Source organism: Natator depressus, chromosome 9, assembly GCF_965152275.1.
Source record: "Natator depressus isolate rNatDep1 chromosome 9, rNatDep2.hap1, whole genome shotgun sequence".
Classification (NCBI taxonomy): domain Eukaryota; kingdom Metazoa; phylum Chordata; order Testudines; family Cheloniidae; genus Natator; species Natator depressus.
The window spans coordinates 89,503,884-89,523,179 of record NC_134242.1 but is presented as its reverse complement, the minus strand read 5'-3'; the positions used below and the strand labels follow the sequence as shown (position 1 = coordinate 89,523,179).

Sequence of the window (19,296 nt, the reverse complement as noted above, 5' to 3'; positions counted from 1 at the left end):
GCAGCATTGTTTTCTGTGGAGAGTCCATGTCTCTTTAATCATCTCAGTACTCTGGTCCAACAAAGCCCAAATATGTTGACCTTCAGGAAATGGTATAACACGAAACTGCCAGGGTTTGGAGCCATACAAGTGAAGCATGGCTTATACATTTATAGATTACAGTTGATGTTGCACCAGGACAATGCTAATCTGATGATAATTATATAGGGCACATTTCATACATGGATCTCAAAGCACTTTACAAGGAAGGTAAGAGTCTTTGTCCCCTTTTACAGACGGGGAAACTGAGGCACAGACAGGTGAAGCAACCCCAGGCCAGTGGCCGAGCTGGTAATAGAACCCAGGTCCCAGGAGCTCTGTGCTTGAGGATATGCTGCCTGTCACTGACAAACCAATGACAAAAGTTGGGATGACTTACAATAACTAAATCTGCAGCACTGGAGGTGCCCATTTTCTGACTCCTCTCAAACACAGAATAGACACTAGAACTACTCAGCCTTGCTTTGCTGTTCATCCACCCATAAAACTTACAAGAAGACAACCTGACACAGCTATCATCAGCAGCCCAGATTACTTTACACAAGATGTCAGTGCAGATATTTACCACTTTGACAAATATAGTTCGAAGAGACATAAAGCAAAGAACTAGGATGATACAAGACATAAAGTTTTGAAGCATAAAGTTTACAAAAACTTAGATGATAAGAAAATGTACGATTATGCCACCGATGTCATCTTCAGGTTGAAAAAAGAACACCAGGCAGGCACAGTTTGGGCTTAGTTTCATTTTGCAACGCTTCATGTTTCAGTAATTAACCATCAGAGATGTCCTCAACTTATTTTCAATTTCAATTTCCAGTTTGCAAGATCTCTCCAGCAAGAAACCATAGTCCCACAGAAGTACGAGACGGGAAAAGTCACTCTGCATTTCTCAGTGCTTGTTTTAAAAGTCCTGCATATGGAGGCAGCACTCTTGGGAGACTACTCCACAGTCTGATAGCTCTACACGCATCCAAAATTTTGTCTTTCTTAATTACATTCCATTACCCCGACTTGTACCTCCCATAGACTACACTAAATATCCAAGCTATACATGTTTTAATCTTTCCTCATAAATTAGCCCATCTTGTTCCCTAATCATTTTTCTTCCTCTCCTGTGAACTCGCCCGAGTTTGTCACTATTTTCCGCTAACATGGCGTTGAGAATAGGCTAAATGTCAACATTCTCAGCCCTGCCTGAGTAGCTGGTTCTATGCCACCCACTCGCCCTCTCTGCTTAACGGGTGTGCCAGAGGTAGGATGTGGGGTGGCCCAGCAGTCCCTTTGGCTGGCTGTTTCAGTGCTTGACTGGCCCAGATTCAGAGACCTTTTCCCCTGAGCTCCAGTCTTGGTGTAGTTCACAGTCTAGCCCATTACTTCTATCAAAACCCAAAAAATACATTCAGATATATTTCATTTGGGGCCCAAGTCACAATGAGTAGTACCTTTCTCCTTGAGTAGTCCCATTAAAGTCAATAGGATAACTCGTGGAGCAAGGTGTTACAGAGCATGAAGAGTCTCAGAATCTGGCCCGTATGCTATTATACGAGGGAAAACCAGTAAAGGGAAAAGGTGCAAAGAATATTTCTTGTTTAAAATAATGAAAAAGGATTAATCCATGGTACATTATTTGGAGCACTGAGCTGGTTTAAATGCTAAGAGAACTAGAAATACCCAAAACCCAATAGCTCAGTGTAGCTCAGAAGGTTCCTTCATGGCTAATGATGACATCAAACACAAAATTTGTTTCCTTTATGTCTGATGTGAAGTAGACGTTCTTGAAAATAAGTGTTGAGCTGATATTGTTGCACTATATCTTTTCATTGAAAATCCTACTGCATCTTTCAACGCGGGCCACTGATCAATTCGACTCAGCAGCTCCTGACAAGTTATTTCTGTTCTAAGAAGTACATTTTATAGTGCACTTAAGATATTTTTTTTGTCAGAAAAGCCATGGACTGTTTTCAAATTCATGTAGAGGGAATTCTAAGCTATTTCCTTGTTATTTACTGAGGGAAGCTGCTGGTAGATGAATGAGGACCGCATAACCTATGGACTCCCAAGTAACAGGCATACTCAAGCAGCGTGAGGGCAAAGGTTGTGTGGAAAATACATTTTAAAATATATCAAAGCAAATAATAAAGTGTCTTTGAAAGACACCAGTTAATAAATGTGTGACAGAGAATAGACTCTGGTATTCATGGCTCAGGAACACACCCGTGTCTTTGTTTTCATGAGTGGGACAATCAGACTGGTTTCCACGTAAAGTTGTTCATGTAAAGCTGTAGTTGTTTAGTTTGTAGGCAAAATTGCCCCACTCTAGATGACACCGTATCCTAAATAACTAGATAAAACACAGTACTGTGTGGATATAATACCAATATTTCTTGATGCCTAGGGACAGCTGTGTTTTTATCCTTTGAAACAAACCTTCCTGTTTGCAAGATAATTAAAACACCAATCCAGCAAAGGACTTAAGCACATGTTTAATCTAAGCACGTGAACAGGTTCCTTGGCTTCAGTTTCTTTGTTAAGCATGCACTTTAAGGGATCAGTGCCTAAATCCAGAAACTCCATTCAGCATTTATAGTTTGACTTTCTTTTTGATCCTTAATATTATAGTTGGAGCATCATGATTAATATTCACGGGTCTGTGGGTACTTTACAAGTCCATACATGGGGACAAAGGGCAATTAGGATAGGGTAAGAAGTGATTAGTTTAGGGCACAATGAGGAAATTTAGGTTAAATATTAGAACTTTATAAATATGCAAACAATTAGACAATGGGACAAGCAGCCACAAGTCACTCCGGAATTACCACCAATGGGGATATTCAAGGCAAGACTTGAAATTCAACTATTGGTGGTACTCTAAGGAGAATATGAAATGTATCCAGTCACAATGCAAGGGGAGATGATAGAATAACTGAAAAGTGGTCCTTTCCAACTCCAAATTCTGTACTCAGCAATCTTTTGTATGTAGTGTAACTAGCATTCTGAAATGCTTAGCATTTTCTTACTATTCCTTGTGCATCCTAAATGTTCAATAAAGGAAACAACACACTGCTTTAGCAACCTTTACATGAAAACTTCCAGGTGCACATATAAAAATAACTTTACTTTTCTGGTAAGTGCATTTACAACCAAGAGTAATAGTAGCAATGCACCCAATTTGTTAACCCTTTTGTGAGCTTCTTGTGGCTTCTCAGTTTTGCTTCCTGAGCTTCCTGTGGCTTCTCAGTTTTTCTTTTCCAATAGATACCGTATGCATCCGATGAAGTGAGCTGTAGCTCACGAAAGCTTATGCTCAAATAAATTGGTTAGTCTCTAAGGTACCACAAGTACTCCTTTTCTTTTTGCGAATACAGACTAACACGGCTGTTACTCTGAAACCTTTCCCTCTAAATGTCACCCTAATTACAAATGAGAGAGGATGTTGAAATTAACAACATGGGAAGGATTCTAATGAAATACTGTTTACATTCTGTATAAGATAAGGGCTTGTTCTAAACCACAGAGTTTCTTAAAAGATAATACTAATTTGGATGTTTCATCTACAACCAATGGTATTAAAAATATCATGGCACTTGCAATATTTGCCATTCTCAGCACAGGGAATCCTGCAAATATCATGGTAAAGGTAAACACAATGGTAATGGGTTAACAGCCTCCTCTGCAGCAGTGTTTTCCTTCTCGTTACTGTAATAAATCAACACGCACCTGTATTGTTTAAAACACTCAGTTTAATCCGTGAAAATATGATAAAGGAGCGATACGAAAACAATGCACTTCAATATTAGTGTTTGTTTTCAAATTTGCAGCTGGTTTAAATTGAAATCCTTTCATTGACTTCATAGGAGCTCAGGCCATATTACTCAATTACTGAGTCTAAAGAACAGCTCACTAGTTCTCTAAAACAATGTTATGCTTAATGGTACATGTATGCCACAAGGCACATGTATTTTAGCTGCAATAAGCACACAGGGAGAAATCCTGGCCCTTTGAAGTCAAGGAGAGTTTTGCCATTGACGGCAATGGAGCCAGGATCTCACCCCAGTCTCTAAGGCACGGGAGAGTTAAATACCTTTTTTACGCAGAAGGACACTGGCATGCTTACGTCCATTTCGGTTTTCCACATGGCAGGTGTAGTTAGCCAGGTCTGCCTCCCAAACAGCATCAAAGGTTAATGTTAATTCCACTTCTTTCTCTCCAAGATGTTCTTTGAGGAGTCTGAAAGGAAGAGTGATGTCTCCTCTTAGTCTGATGGGGACAGGGTGCCCATGAAAAGATCACCATATGCCATACAGTGTACAAAAAGCCACAGGTTGCCTTCCACTTACCCAGCATGGAGGAGACCTGAAAGGGCCCCCAACAGGTGGACAAGAAATGGGAGGATCATGCAGAGGGAAAGACAGCTATGAGGCCACAATTAAGAGTAAGATGAGGATGTGCTGCAGAAGCAGGATTGCGTACTGTGCTCTGGTGGAAAACCTGCGAAAGCAGGTATGCAGCTCTGTGGAAAGCCAGGGATCTGTGGGATTCTGCTCTGCCCCTTTTATGGGCAGGCCACGTGGAGGATCAAGGATTTGCGGCTCAGTCTTTCACACCTTCTAAGGCACAAAGGGGAAGGGTTTGGGTTGCTGCAATCCTGCAGCAGCAAAATTTTCAGTGAAGTGAATGGGCAGTTCTATGCGGCAACTGGATGGCAGGACTGGCCGAAGAGAGTTTTAGGCCAGAGGTATAACGAGTCCTTTCCTTTCACGGAATTGCACTGTGTAAAAATCAAACCCAACCAATACAAACAAACCAGATGGGTTTTGATGATGGCACTGGTGCTGATCAGCTGCTTGTAAAAGACATCTAACGAGGTCGCAACAGGAAATGCAGCGTCGACATAATCAGCTCTGTAGCCAGCAGAGTCACTTCAGCCCTCTTAGCGTATTCTTGCATAGTATGTGAGAAAACTATATCAAGAACTCTGCGCAGCACTCACAAATAATGTAATATTGTAATGACTATAGCAGAGCTTGACTGTAGCACAGTGTATAATGCAGTGCACTAAGCATGCTTAAGGGCACATCTTTAATCTAGTTACATCGGGTGTACTGGAACCGCGAAGCCAAGGAAGCATGGGCTGTACAAACCTGCCTGGGATGCTGGTAACTTACGTGGATGGCTTGCCCACGCTGCAGTGGCTTCACTGCTTTGCTACCTGAGCGAGCTAGATCAATGCTAGCTCAGGTATGTCTACAGATGCTGCAATCACAATGGTATAGACACTCTTAAAATAAATTAAAGTTCCCCAAAGAACAAAATCCCTTCCCCAAGGAAGTTACACACTACAGCCCAAAAGAACAGCAACTGACTTGTTTATCATTTGTATTGCAGAGCCAGCTGGAAAAGGCCCCCCACCCCTGCCAAGGAAAATGCTGACTTTTCATCAAAAAAACAAGATCTGAAAACTTTTGGCTGAAACAAAAATTTTTTGATTTCAGAGTTTTCAATGAAAAGACAAAATTTTCCATGGAAAGTATCTCACTTCATTAAAAAACCCAATTGTTTCTCCCCACTGAAAAACAATTTAGATAGACAATTTTCAACCAGGTACAGGTCGGGATGGGGGCCCTATTGTTCTCAGTGCTAGATTTTCAGAAGAGCTCAGGACCAGATTTTCATGTGCTTGGCACCCATCCTGGGTTCAAATTTTCTCAAGGTAAAGGTATCTGGCAGCTCCCATTGTGACATGGCCAGATCTTCAAAAGAGCTCAGCACCAAACATGCACTCAGCACGCAGAGCACTTTGGGAAATCTGGCAACACATTTTGATGCCTAAATGAGAGTGGACAACTTTTGAAAATCTGATCGAAAGTAAGAGATGGTTTCAGCTGTAACCTCGTGATCTGGAGTTTGAACACTCCCAAAATTTGTGGGTGGTTAGATCCAGGATCCAGATCCTGACTCTTGCAAGGGTCAGGTCCAGAATTTGGATTTGCATCCTGGTTCTGACCACCCCTACACTTTGGGTGTGCATCGGGCTTGTGACTCAAATGCCACTCTAAACCACATGTCTACAGTATGTTAATCCCATTCAATTCTGCCTCTAAAACCAAGAAACCTTATGCAATCTGAGACACACTCTCAGAAACCATACTGGAGGGGGCCACTTCCTCTCTAGTTACACTGTATCTGCACAAGTGCATTGAGAATCAGAACTGCCCCACTCCTAGCATATCTTTGAATTTTGGAAAAGTTTGAATCGCTTCTTTTTGCAAAACTATCTTCAATTCTTGTGTACTTCTGCATTTCCTGGTTCTGGCACAGACTGCAAGGGCTGAAATACTGCAAGAAAAGCTGAATTTGCATCATTTCTGGACAGAATGGGAACCTCCAGAGAGAAGCCACTCAGACTGCAGACTCAGATTTTTGCTTGCATTCCATCTGTCTGAATCATTACATGTCCAATCAATTAAGTCCATTTTCCTTATAAATATTCTTTGTATCTGTTGAGATAGTTACCCCTGGCCTGTCTTTCTTCTCTGTTGGTAAACAATATGCTCCCCATTTTGGTCCACAAATCGCGCTGCAGGGAAGGAAGAAAACAGCTCACAGAGAAGATATCTGGGGGCATTAATCAGAAGCACTTCATGAGTTTTCAGGGGTTCCCAGGCTTAGATTTATTATAATGAGCAAATCTTACACACAGTGACAATTATAAAGATAGTTCAAAATTATGATAAAATAAACTATTATTCCAAATCCATTTAAAATTAAAGTACCAGTCATTCCCCCTACACTTAAATAATGCAGAATCATCTAAAAAGAGCTCTCTAAAAAAAGGGATTTGCACTTGGACTGATAATCATTGTCACTTATCCTGTTGCTAATTAAAATGGCAGAGAAATAAACTCAGTAGAAGGGGACCTAATCATGGAAATGAGAAGAGACACTTAAATATTGTGGTGGGCTGGGGTAAAGGCAGCAAACTGCAGGAAGCTCCTAATGGGGTTAGACCTTTCATTTGCTTTTTACCCGCAGAACAGAGCTCATGACAAATTCCTGTAAATGTGTTACATACGAACACAGAATATTACAAGATGTGCAATCTCTAAGGGGCTGCATTTTGTAACCGATCCTGTGAATGGACAGAGCCATTTTTTTCTGGGAAGTACAGAAGAATTTTAACAAACTCAGGCCCTGAACCTGCAAAGGGATCCACGTACACAGGGAGAAACCCTGGTCCCATTGAAGTCAGTGGGATTTTTGCCATTGACTTCACCCAGGGATCCAAATTCCCATGCAGCAACTTGAGATACAATGTCTTAGATGCAGATCACTACAGTCACTCTCATTGATGTTAGAGACATAAGTGTACATACAGGTGGCTCTCTTTGCAGGATTAGGGCCTTCATTAATCAACATGTGATCTACAGCCACATCTGCAGGCGAACTCCCGCCCTGTGATGTACACATCTCATAAATAGCCAAGGATCTGGGCCACTACTTCTAATAGGCACAAAACCCATACTTGTTCCCTCAAGAAAGATAGATTGTAGATGAAAGGACACATACGTAGACACCTCCAAACAGAAGCCATTGAACTAACAAGCTGTATGGTGGGCTTCATCGCTCAATCACTCCCCACCTCATTCCCCGTTCTTTGCCTGTATATTGTCTTTTAAGATTGGAAGCTCTTCAGGGGAGGGTCATCATCTTCCTACTTGTCTATAAAGCACTCAAGGGTATGTCTGTTCTGTAATGGGTCCTGAAGCAGTGAAGCTGAGACAGCATGGGCTTCAGTGTAAGTTGTACAAACCTGCCTGGGCTGGAACCAATGACTTGAGTGGCTAGCTTATGCTGAAGCGTGTGCTGCTGTGGTTCACTGCTCCGGTTCCTGAGCTAGCTAGGTTAATGCTAGCTCAGGCATGTCTACACGAGCTGCATACACATCCTGTGCCTGCAGTGTGGCCACACCCTAACACGGTAGATAAATAACTATAGTAATTTTGCTTTCTTACATCTCATAGTGGAACAGAAGCTTCACGTATTCTTGGAGCATTCTGCACCTGCTAATTGACTTGTGTGGGCGAGAGTGCAGAGAGCGAGATAAATCAGTGAGGGAAAATGAGGCTTTCAATTTAAAATGTCCCCATTCACATCTTTTCATGCATTGAATAGGAATTAAATTATTTCCATTTTAAAAACTGAGAAGCTTCTTGTGGGGAGAAAAAAAAAAGACAAATATATTTTCCAAGACAAGCATTATAAGGGATTTGTAAACTGTTTTATGGTGTTGCATGAGGACAAAAATATTAGCAATTTATAGGGTGATTTGTAAAGTAAGATTTATAGTGGACAATATTTCTCTGCTGTGGCAAAGGAATAGAATTGAAATTCACTGAGAACTCCTTTGATAATCAGATGCAATTCACAACTCTGCAGGCAGGCTTAAAGACTTGTTATTCCTTGTTTAATAGCACTGGTTCAATTTCCATGACATTTTTATTACTGTGTGGAAATCCCAACCCTGGGCAAGAAGAACATGGGCAAGGTCTCAACCCCCCGACACTTCCCTACAGTTTTCTATCCTTTGGTGAATTTAATTCAAGGGGAAGGCAAGTGAGGGAAGTAGGAGAAGGCCCTTCTCACTTAGAAAAAGAAGACCTTGCCTTTGATTTGCCCCTGCAATGCTAATCACTACCTCATGGTGATCAGACCTCACCGTCTTTGTCATGCCATCTCACAACCCCTTGATAAATCACTCCAGACCCAGTTCTACAGCCATTATCCAAGCTGAATAGCTGCCACAAATGCACATAGTCCCATGGATATGACTTCAAAAGGAATATATCTGAGTACACATTGTAGTGATCTCCTAAGAAAGCACAGATTAATTCACAGTCAATTATCAATATTAGAGGTGGAAATGTATCATAGAGTCTCTGGACTGTCACATGACTGTGTACAAAAGACCTCACTAGCTATATTAAATTCTCTTCAGAACAGAAGGGAGTAGCTTAAATCTTGTGTAAAGGAAAATATCTGAAGTAGCCTGGGAAGACTCAGATTAAGTTTGAAAAGTGAAGGGATGGACTTCTAAACTTCTCTTAGATATAAAGTAGAGATATAGCTTTAGACTCTTAGCAACAGAAAAATGCCTGGAGACTCATTGGTCCGATTGCATCAATGCCCAGTTACTGCAAGTTTATCTCAGCATTTAAAGGGACACACCTATGGCTGCTGCATCGACAGCAGAATGGTAGGAAAAGTGTCAAATAGACAGGGCCCACCATTGCTAATCAATTTCTAAGCATCAGTTGCATATCTTTTATCTTGGAAAAGATCAATAACAATGACTGGATGGAAGATATGGGCAGGCTTGCAGTGCTGCTAACATGACAGCAGTGTTTAGTGTTGAATTTAGAGGGCATGGTCAATCTGAGATGTAGACAACAGTGGTCACCATGAGAAAGTCAACTTTTGTAAACAGTTATCATGTGGTTGCTGTGGTTATTTCCAAATCAAAGAAAAGGCGTGAACTCTGGCACCTAAAATAACAGCATTGGAGCTGTTGGCAAGTGCTGAGATTTTAAGGCTGACCATGGTCTATAAAAGCAAGAGGGGATATATGGTGCTGTTAGATGTACTGAAGAGAAGACACACTTGAATTGCAATGAGTCTATACACTGAGTTAAAGGATTTTAATTGGGGGAAAATGTGCAATTAGTTAAGAGGAACAATTAGATGGGGCAACGGAACACAACTGCAACTTAACCTTCAATTCAATCAAAGAAGTCGAGAAGGCACCAGATAAAGACACCAATTGTAATCTGTGCTAAGGGCTCACTGCTAGTTTAATGCCATCCCCAACCTGCCCTCTGAAGTGGAGTGCATGCTGGGCAGCAGGAGGGAGCATGGTCAGATCATGCTTGCCTCCAGGAATCTCTGGCAAGTGTGAACGGATGCGTGGCAGCCAACTTTGACTCCCATGTTCCCCTGCGGCACTGGGCAGAAATCCGCTGCGGCTGGGAACTAGCCCAATGTACTTCTACTGAAAGATATTGCGACTCCTGGGGTAAAGTCTACGCCCATGCAGTCTATGCAGTTCTCAAAGAAGTCAGTGGAAGAGGCATGCATGTAATTTGGGGCAGAACTGGGGACTGAGTTTGGAATCAAGAGATGTTCCAGGGGAGTGACAAAAATCATTCTGTTGCTATAAAGGAACTTCCATATGAAGAGTTTTTAAAATGCTCATTAATACAGGTGGCAGTTTGCTAGAATTTTATATTGGCAGTCATTAGATAGCACAGCAACTGTGCAACAAAAACCCTTCTTACTTTTTGTGAGGAATCTTACATGTGACTAAGGGGCAATTTTGGGTCAGTTATTTTGGATTTCTTTGATAATTTGCAGTTAAAGATGGGTCTTAAACAGGTAAGAGGTGGAAGATGTGAAAAGAACCTGGGCTGTTTTAGTACTTTTATTCATCATTTGTCAAGGAGAACTGGGAACACCAGTGAGCTGGGCAAACATAGAGGAAGATGTAAGTCCTACTCAAGAAGCTTTTAGTCAGGGAATTATTAATGAGGGATGACAAGGGAATACAGTTAAGTACAAATTCCATGAACTACGAGGTTCATTTGGACTCATACAAATTAACGGAGACACGTATTGTGAAGGATTCTTTTCATTAAAACTTTTACAACAAGCAATGGTCAGCAATCTGAATGTCTGATGACACAGAAAAGGCACAAGATGGGTAACAAACACCTCATGATTACTTGTTTCTCTGCAGAAAGGAACACATACACACGTAGAGAAGGCACTGGTTAAGTTATGTGCACTGTACATAGCTCTATGCTGGTTGGGCAAGTAGAAGAGAAACAGTGTGGAAATCTCTGGCAGGTGGCCATCCATCTTTAGGATTAACATCGATACTGAAAATAACATTAATTTCCCAAGAGCATCCACTTGGGGCAAATGTAGTGGACAATATCATTATAGTTAAAGGCCAAAAACAACCCCCAGGACATTCAGAAGCATGTCAGCGGTAGCCTAGGGAATTTGGTGACATATCCTCAGAACACATGAATAGCCACACTGTCTTTAGAGTATAATCAGAAGCAATGAGCTAATGTTGCACTGGTTCACAGCCATCCATCACTTTTTAGACAAGAAAATCATTTTCAGTTCAAATTAAAAAGGTGTTAAAAACATTCTCTGTTGGGCCATACCATTTTCTTAGCAGTAAAATAAATACTCCAAACAGTACCTGATTTCCCCTTCTCTAATGTGACCTTCTAGTTCTTCAATGAATTTTTCCCCTCTCATCCAGTAGATCATGGGGCCCGATTCTCCACTGAATCCAAAGAATGCTTTGCAGGCAATGCTTAGTGGGTTACCTGAGGATAACATACAGAGAGGCGGTTACACAAATAAGCATGGATGTCAGTGAAGGAAAATAACTGTGAAAATTCTATTGCTAAAAGCTTTCAATCAAGTTCTTTGTAAAAGACTATAAGGAAAAATAGCCATGAGGCATGAAGGGAAATTTCTGTGTGAACTAAAATGTGCAGTGGATAGTAGTGATATAAAACTCTGATGTTATCCATCATATAAATGTTCTCAGAATGGTATCACACGGACAGTGAGATGGCAGCTACTAGAAATGGTCATAGTGGAAGTCACGTTGGGTTAGTTGCTAAAGGTTCTCAGTTCTATTCCAAAATTGGCCAGTATCACGAGGCAGTAGGAAAGTCACTAAATCGGTGTGCTTCTGTCTACCCTTCTGTAAAATGGGTGTAATAATTACTACTTCACATGTGTACTGTTCATAAAGCATTTAAAGTCCCTGAAGTAAAGGTTGTGTGTAACGGCAAGGGTGCAACAACAGGAGCAACGGTCATATCAATCAGATTTGTGAAAAATGATTAAACCTTAAATGACTGATCAGGTAATAAAGTAAAGAAGCCTCTTTCCCCATTCTCTCAAATTTTTTTTTTAAAAGAAATAAAACAAAACACAGATGTCCTGCTGCCTCTCTTTTCTCTCCAAGGAATCAGCTTCTAGATAAGCTTTCATTGAGAGATGACTTTTAGCTGTACTAGATAGCCAAAAGAATCATTCAGTGTTTGCTTTGCCAGGCCCGATGGTTGCTTGCCTGCCAGTTGTAGTTGTAGCTGAAGCAGCCATAGTGTCAGTGAATTTTGGGGAATCGTGCCCATTCCCCGCGTATGCAAATATAGCTGTTGGATCTCTTTTTTATGTCACGGATGTTGCTGAAGAGGGTCTGGTGTCCCGAGCGCCAAAGAAAGAAGAAGGGCAATTGGAGCTTGAGCTGATGTCAATGAAAAAGACTTTCAACTGGAATTGGATCAAGACCACTGGAAAATGGACTAAATTATATTTAGAAGAACTGTCTGATTGTGCCAGCCATGCTAGTAGTTGAGGGTTTTTACATTGAAACAGAATGGGCACCTCACTCTTTTAGAGCCCAACCCTGAGAAACTTTAAAGGAGCTGGAGTTCCATAAAATGCTAAATACGCAGCGTCTGAAAATTAGGACCCTCTAAGTTGTTTCAAGTTGGGCTCACAAAAGCACGAGTCACTTTAGGGTACAGTGAGGCAAAGAAAATCTGCAGATCTTGTCTGACAAAAAGACTGTTTCTCCAGAAAATAATGAGAGGAAAAAATGGAAAGGAAAATGGAATGTGTATCATGAAAGTGTGCTAAACAAGGTTTCATGAAAATTGTCACTATTTACTGTTAGTATGTTTATTATTTGTAGTTACCCCCAGAACATATTGATATCTATAAATAACGATGACATACTGATAGCTTGATGTATAGATTACATATCTACATTCATTCACACACTCCTACAATACTGATTAATGTCATAACAAAGAGACATAAAGGATCAATGAATCAACAGTCAAACAATATGTATCCAAATGTAGAACTGCTCAGCCTCACTCACTACAAGACAGTATCATGGGAAATGATTCTATGAAATATTCTGGACCAATCTGCATTCTCACATAGGAACCAATTCTGTGAGGTGCTGACGAGTGTCCTTAACTGATGTGACTCAGAATTAGTCCTCCAGCTATATACATTTTGCAATGTCTATAGATGGCCAATGCCAGGTGTAAGTTCTTATTGTGCTGTTTGCCCAGCAGTCATCATGCACATCAATTTAAGTGATTCCTGGCATGCGGGTGTTCAATTCACGTTTGACTTGAATGGAAAATGACAATTAGAGCAATGTGAAAAAAGGAAAAGGCTAGATGTGGTCTATCAAAAATGACAGTATTTGCCCCTTACTTGGCACACTGTGCTGGCCAGTAAGTATTGCTAGAACAGTTTCTTACAGGATGTTTTTTGTTCACTAATCCAGCAGATTCTCGCAGAATCAAATGAAAGAAGCAAAAACATTCTGAAGAGATGTCTAATTTCTATAACTGCAAAGTAAATGCCCAGAGAATTGCATGTAGTTATTCACATTAGGTATCACACAAAAGAGTTAACATTTTAACCACATTTAAAAGTCTCTTGCATCATTTAATTAAAAATCAAAGTTCCAAAGAGTTTGTGGGATTCTACAATTGCCTCAATTGTCAATGAGTTCAATTTAAATCCGATAGACATTTTTTTAAATTAAACATTTTGGTTAAAACTCGGGGAGTGATTAGAGGGATTACTAATGAAGTCAACATTTAATGGAGCGTTTTAAGTCACAGTGAGGAAAGAGTAGAAAAGACTGTTAGATATTATTAATTCTCCCTTTTTTTACCTGGGGTCACCTTGTTCCATTAAAGCCTCTGCTTCCAAGCAGAAGTCTCTGCTTTTGCTTTCTTCCCCATCTCTGTCAATCAGACATGCTTGTTGTAAACTCCCAGCTGATAAGGCACAACTGCTGGCAACTGGAACTTTTGATAGCCAAATCTTATTGTAAATTTTCATATGACTATTTTCACAATAAATGAATAAGAATTCTTCAGTACATTTTACCATTTCCCCTTGCATTTCATTTTTCAAAAGAGAATTCCAACTAAAAACAGTTAGCCAAATCCTGCCGGCCCTTACTGAAGTGATTTCATGGGATGTCTTGGCTAAGGACTGAGAAAGGGTTTGCAGTAGAATATTGCTCTGTGTGATTTTGAACATGCTTACTGGGGGCCTGGCATACTGTGAAAGTAAATGGCATATTCTGTATCGCATCTCGTCTTGAATATTACACCCTCCCAGCCTCAAACAAATGATGCTTAAAATAACTCTGCAAAAAGAGTTTGATCCTTTAAAAACTGAGATATCATGGTTAAATGAATGGCTCGGAGACTGGTGCACAAAAACAAAAGCTGTATATAAATCACAGGATCCAACTAATGCACACAGGCATATCGATTTATCTGTTGGCAGGTAGCTTATTTTCTACCTCTTTATACTGGTTGCTATTTGCACTTGTAAGAGCACTCATTTACTCTTTCCTGGCTAACTTCTGTTAGTGATTGTAACCAGGCCAGATGCCTCTCATGTGCCCCCTTGTGGCTTACCATCATGCTACAAGCAGCCTTCCTCAGTTTCCCCTCTTGGACTGTTCAATAAACTAAAAAAACCTCAACCACTTTTGTCCACTCCCATCCTTCTTTGGGTCCTGTTTTATTAAATCAACAAACATTCAAAATAAAGTTTTCCAGTGCATCCAAACGTCTACACAAAACAAAGGCATCTCTTCTTCCTGCCTGGGACCTTTCCTGTTTTGGCATGCCCTACCTGGCTGAAGTCTTAGTCCTAACTCCCACTACGCTCCACTCGAGCCTGCTCATTCCTAGCAGTCTCTAATCCCTGAGCATCCCCTCCTTCACTGCAGCCTCCTGCTGCTCTTTACAGGGCAATCACCCTGCTCTTCCAGGTGTGGCTCAGGCTGTAACCAGGATTGGCTAGCCCCAGCCCTCCAGTCCTTAAGGCTGAGGCCTCCTGTTACAGTGATCTTTTCCTCCAGTGGATAGGGCTTAAATGTCTCCCTCCAAATTGCCTGATCCAAGGTCCACTAATGTTAATGAGGCTCCTTGTCATCATTTTCCTTTGGTCAAAAACTCAAAAGTTTGAAACACTGGGATTTCCCGATTCTTGTACGTTCATTCCACTTTACACATGCCATCTTTGGAAGGACTCTCATCCCTACTGCTTCCAGCCTTCTGATGTCTCTTGAATTTAATGCAGCTGTTTCCAGACCATAGAGTAATACTGTTAGTATTTTCACGTTGGGATCTGACATAACATTTTTATCAGTCCATCATTTAATCAGATTAAGTGCAGCATATGCCTCTAAAGCACATCTCCTTAAACCTCGCCCTTGATGGACCTGTAGGATCTGAACAGACTTCTTAGGTACACGCAAGATTTTACTTGTTCTGTGACTTCACCTCTGCTGCACAGTGACAGGTCAGAGGAATGAAAGGTAACAATGACATAATCAACTTCCCGCCTCAAATCTCACAAACCCATTCTGATTTCCCACCCCAAATAGTTACTACATCGGGTGGGTCTATCTGTGTAGCTGGCTGGGTTCTATCTCTGGTTCTTGCCCTGAATTTGCAGGATGAGCTCAGGCAAGCCACAACCCTGCTGTGCTTCAATTTATCCATCTCTAAAATGGAGGTAATACCTACTTCATAAGGGTGTCAAGAGGCTTAATATTGTTAATAAAGTCCTTTGAGATCCTTGGATGAAAGGTGCTCCATCTGTGTCAGTCGTTATGACATTTATTTAAAGTGATAGAGTTCTGTCTTCCCTTGCTAGTTATGTAATCCTACCTCAGTCCAATATAACTAGGAAGATGAGAGTAGAGGGGCTGTGGAGAAAAGAGACTAGACCCCAGAGAGGCCATGCATGGATGCTCAGAGCTGTTGGAAAGCAAGCTATATTTCTTTGGTGCCAATGGATGGATTCAGGTCTCTATATATTGGCACTCAAGTTTGAAAATGTAGGTTGATGGCACTCTTGCTGTTTGTGGAGAATACCTTTCAGAAAGGTAAGGATTTCTGATGTAGCCTGGCACATGTACTGTCCCTGGAGAATTGTTTTCTAAATAAATAAGTTTTAAAAAATGATGATACTTGGGCAGGGGATGTTTTCCCTTTGGCAATAATCTGATTTTGATATTTGCATAGTACACAATTAAACAATAACCCGAGACAGCTAAAATGGTACTCTGGGGCCTGAATCAGCACAATATTTGTGGAAGGTCATAATCTGGTCTCTGCACCTGCACCTCTTTTGCCGGAAACTCGATTTGGTGGGGAAACCACTTCTGATAAGATCCACAGGTGCTTCCTTTCTAGAACTGCTTAGACTGCACAGACCTTACTATCATTCTTCAATCTCCCTTCCTCATGAAACACTTCTCCTTATACACTAAAGCACAAAACACTCCACTCAAGCCATAAGAATGAGGTAAAGCCTTCCAAAGTCAGGTCAGTACTTGGCTGGACTGATGACAGTATATCTCTTTAATCTGGGCAGAGATTCATGACTGCTCTAGCTGCATTCTTGGACAAAAATCTGACCACTCATATACCAATTTGATGCACATACTGGCTCTCTGGTACGTCTGTGATCATACTCATCTGCTTTAGTGGCATTCTGCCCTTTCAGAAGGCGGAAAACAGTTTCAACTGGGTTCAGGTGCCAAAACTGGCTACCAAACAAAAGACTGAAGAGGTGGCCTGCAGAATACAGTACAGGATACCTCCTTCGCAAGGAAATCCTTCTTGTGACAAGCGGTGTCAATTCTGCATGGTTCATTTTCTGGGTTTGCATCTGCAGACCCTCATGGGCATTAATACTACTGACTAGTGCCTTTATATGGCATTTTTATCTCATTTGCCTCAATAATGGCTATTGAGCACATGCAGAAGGGAAGATGTGTGCATCTCTGCAGAATCACTCTCTCATTCCAGGCCTTCCTCATCAATGCTTAAGTTTTAACTGGTTCACATTGACAATAGCGCAGGTGTCTTACTCCCTAGAAAGGCACTATATTTCTTGGGAAAGATGCAGTTGGGCCAACAGCTGACAAAGAGCTCTACATCCGTCTTCTCAGATGTTGCCTAGACATCAGCATTTTGTGATCTCTAGAGCTCTCAGCCAGCAAGGGGAGAGAGAGAGAGGGCACACGTTATTCAAGTGGCTTTCAGATTTATCTTGCCAGAGTTTCATGGGACATACCAGAGGCATCAGCTAAGAATGTACATTGTATCACCCAGTACAATTACAGAACACAGTGCTTGTGATTATTAAGGAACCACAGGCTGTATGGCCGGCCAGGAATATTGTAGTCACCCAGTTGGACCCTTACAGTTTGCAGGACCACTTACTATCTCACTTTCAACTGTGCTTGCAGTGAGGGCAGAATTTATTGCACAATTCAGCTGGTCTTAATTTTCCCCTCATATCTATTTTAACATTTAGATTCAGGCCAATGCTCCTTGGCCTACCTAGTTCTGGGAATAATGTCCTCTCTTCATTCATTTTAAAGTTATTAATCAGCTGTCATTATATTCCCTAGCTCTTCCCTTTTGTGTATTTGTGTTGAGTATCCAAGTTCTCTTCTCCTATCTTATCCATGTATCATTTCTGATTATAAAAATATATATATTGGACTTGGAAAAGGTTCAGAAAAGGGCAACAAAAATGATTAGGGCTATGGAACGGTTGCCATATGAAGAGAGATTAATAAGACTGGGACTTTTCAGCTTGGAAAAGAGATGACTAAGGGGGAATATGATAGAGGTCCATAAAGTCATGACTGTGTGGCGAAAGTAAATAAGGAAGAGTTATTTACTCCTCATAACACAAGAACTAAGGGCCACCAAATGAAATTAATAGGCAGCAAGTTTAAAATAAACAAAAGGAAGTATTTTTTTCCACACAACGCACAGTCAACTCCTTGCCAGAGGATGTTGTGAAGGCCAAGACTATAACAGGGTTAAAAAAAGAACTAGATAAATTCACGGAGGATAGGTCCATCAATGGCTATTAGCAGGGATGGTGTCCCTAGCCTCTGTTTGCCAGAAGCTGGGAATGGGAGACAGGGGATGGATCACTTGATGATTACCTGTTTTGTTCATTCCCTCTGGGGCACCTGGCATTGGCCACTTTCGGAAGACAGGATACTGGGCTAGATGGACCTTTGGTCTGACTCAGTATGGCCATTCTTATGACCTCTCTTCTGGCTTTTTTACGTTCCTCTCTAAACTGTGAGAATGTAGCTGCATGGTTTATGCCTTTATTACAAGGTCATCTAACACAATACAACGTGACTTTCATGTGCAGACATTACATAGATATTCCACTGAGTACTATACATCCATTACTGTAACAGATAACTAGAGGTAAGAGATGAAAGACATTTTTTAGCCCATTTCACTAATAGTCTTCCAGAGACTGCCTACAGGACTGAATCTGAATGCAAGGCAAATCATTGTGTCACTGGTTTGTCACTGACCAGAATTCTGGGCTGCTATAATGAACTTTAAAAATGTCTGGAATTAACCAAAGAGCAGACTCTTATATTCATCTGGCAAAGTGGGCTGAACTGAATAGAACAGTGAAGTAAAGAACCTACTTCCTTTACTCCAGAAGGAAATCCTGGACAAGGAGATAAGGGAGACAGAGCTTCTACTTGCAATTTCTCCACACCACAAATGCCAGGGGTAACATAAACCTTGATTCATGAAAAACAATCTTTGTGCAGAAGCTGATATCTAGTTTGCAGACAGCATCAATTTTCTCCAAGTTCCTTCCAAGGTCATGCTTTTAGCCATTCTCTTGCAATCGGCAGTAACAGGCAGAATCCAGGAACACACTAATACACCGGAGCTTTTAGGCTCCTGGGAGAATTAGCTCTGTAGATGCTGAGCTTTAGGAACTCGGGTGGCCTATGGAAGAAGCACCTGCGGATGCTGAATATCTGCTGAATAAGATCCATAGATTTTATGACAGTAAACTATAGCAGATGTTTTACACTAGAGGTCAGTCTTGCAATCTAAGACCAACTCTCTTAGTCTGAAATTCTGGAAAAAAAAATACATACGGTGCCAAATATTTTGTTAAGTAGGTTGTGTCTTTGCTCTTTGAGTTTACAAGGTTGCATTTAAAAGGTATCAGTTAATCAAAGATTTAGGTAGGCAATCTCTGCTGAGCTGTGCATACCCATTGATACTGAATAAACAGAGTGATTCTGTGCAAAGAAAG

General features: G+C 41.0%; 1 protein-coding gene across 6 annotated transcripts in view; it reads right to left on the bottom strand.

Annotated features, from left to right (window-relative positions):
* Positions 1-19,296, bottom strand: part of IL1RAPL2 (interleukin 1 receptor accessory protein like 2) — a 673,060-nt gene that overhangs the window by 18,607 nt on the left and 635,157 nt on the right. For all 6 annotated transcript variants that reach the window (XM_074962588.1, XM_074962585.1, XM_074962587.1 and 3 more), the window contains 2 exons: positions 11,309-11,438; positions 4,124-4,269 (listed from right to left, as the gene is read on the bottom strand). In XM_074962588.1, coding sequence (XP_074818689.1) covers positions 4,124-4,269; positions 11,309-11,438 — 276 coding nt within the window. The remainder of the gene's footprint in view (positions 1-4,123; positions 4,270-11,308; positions 11,439-19,296) is intronic.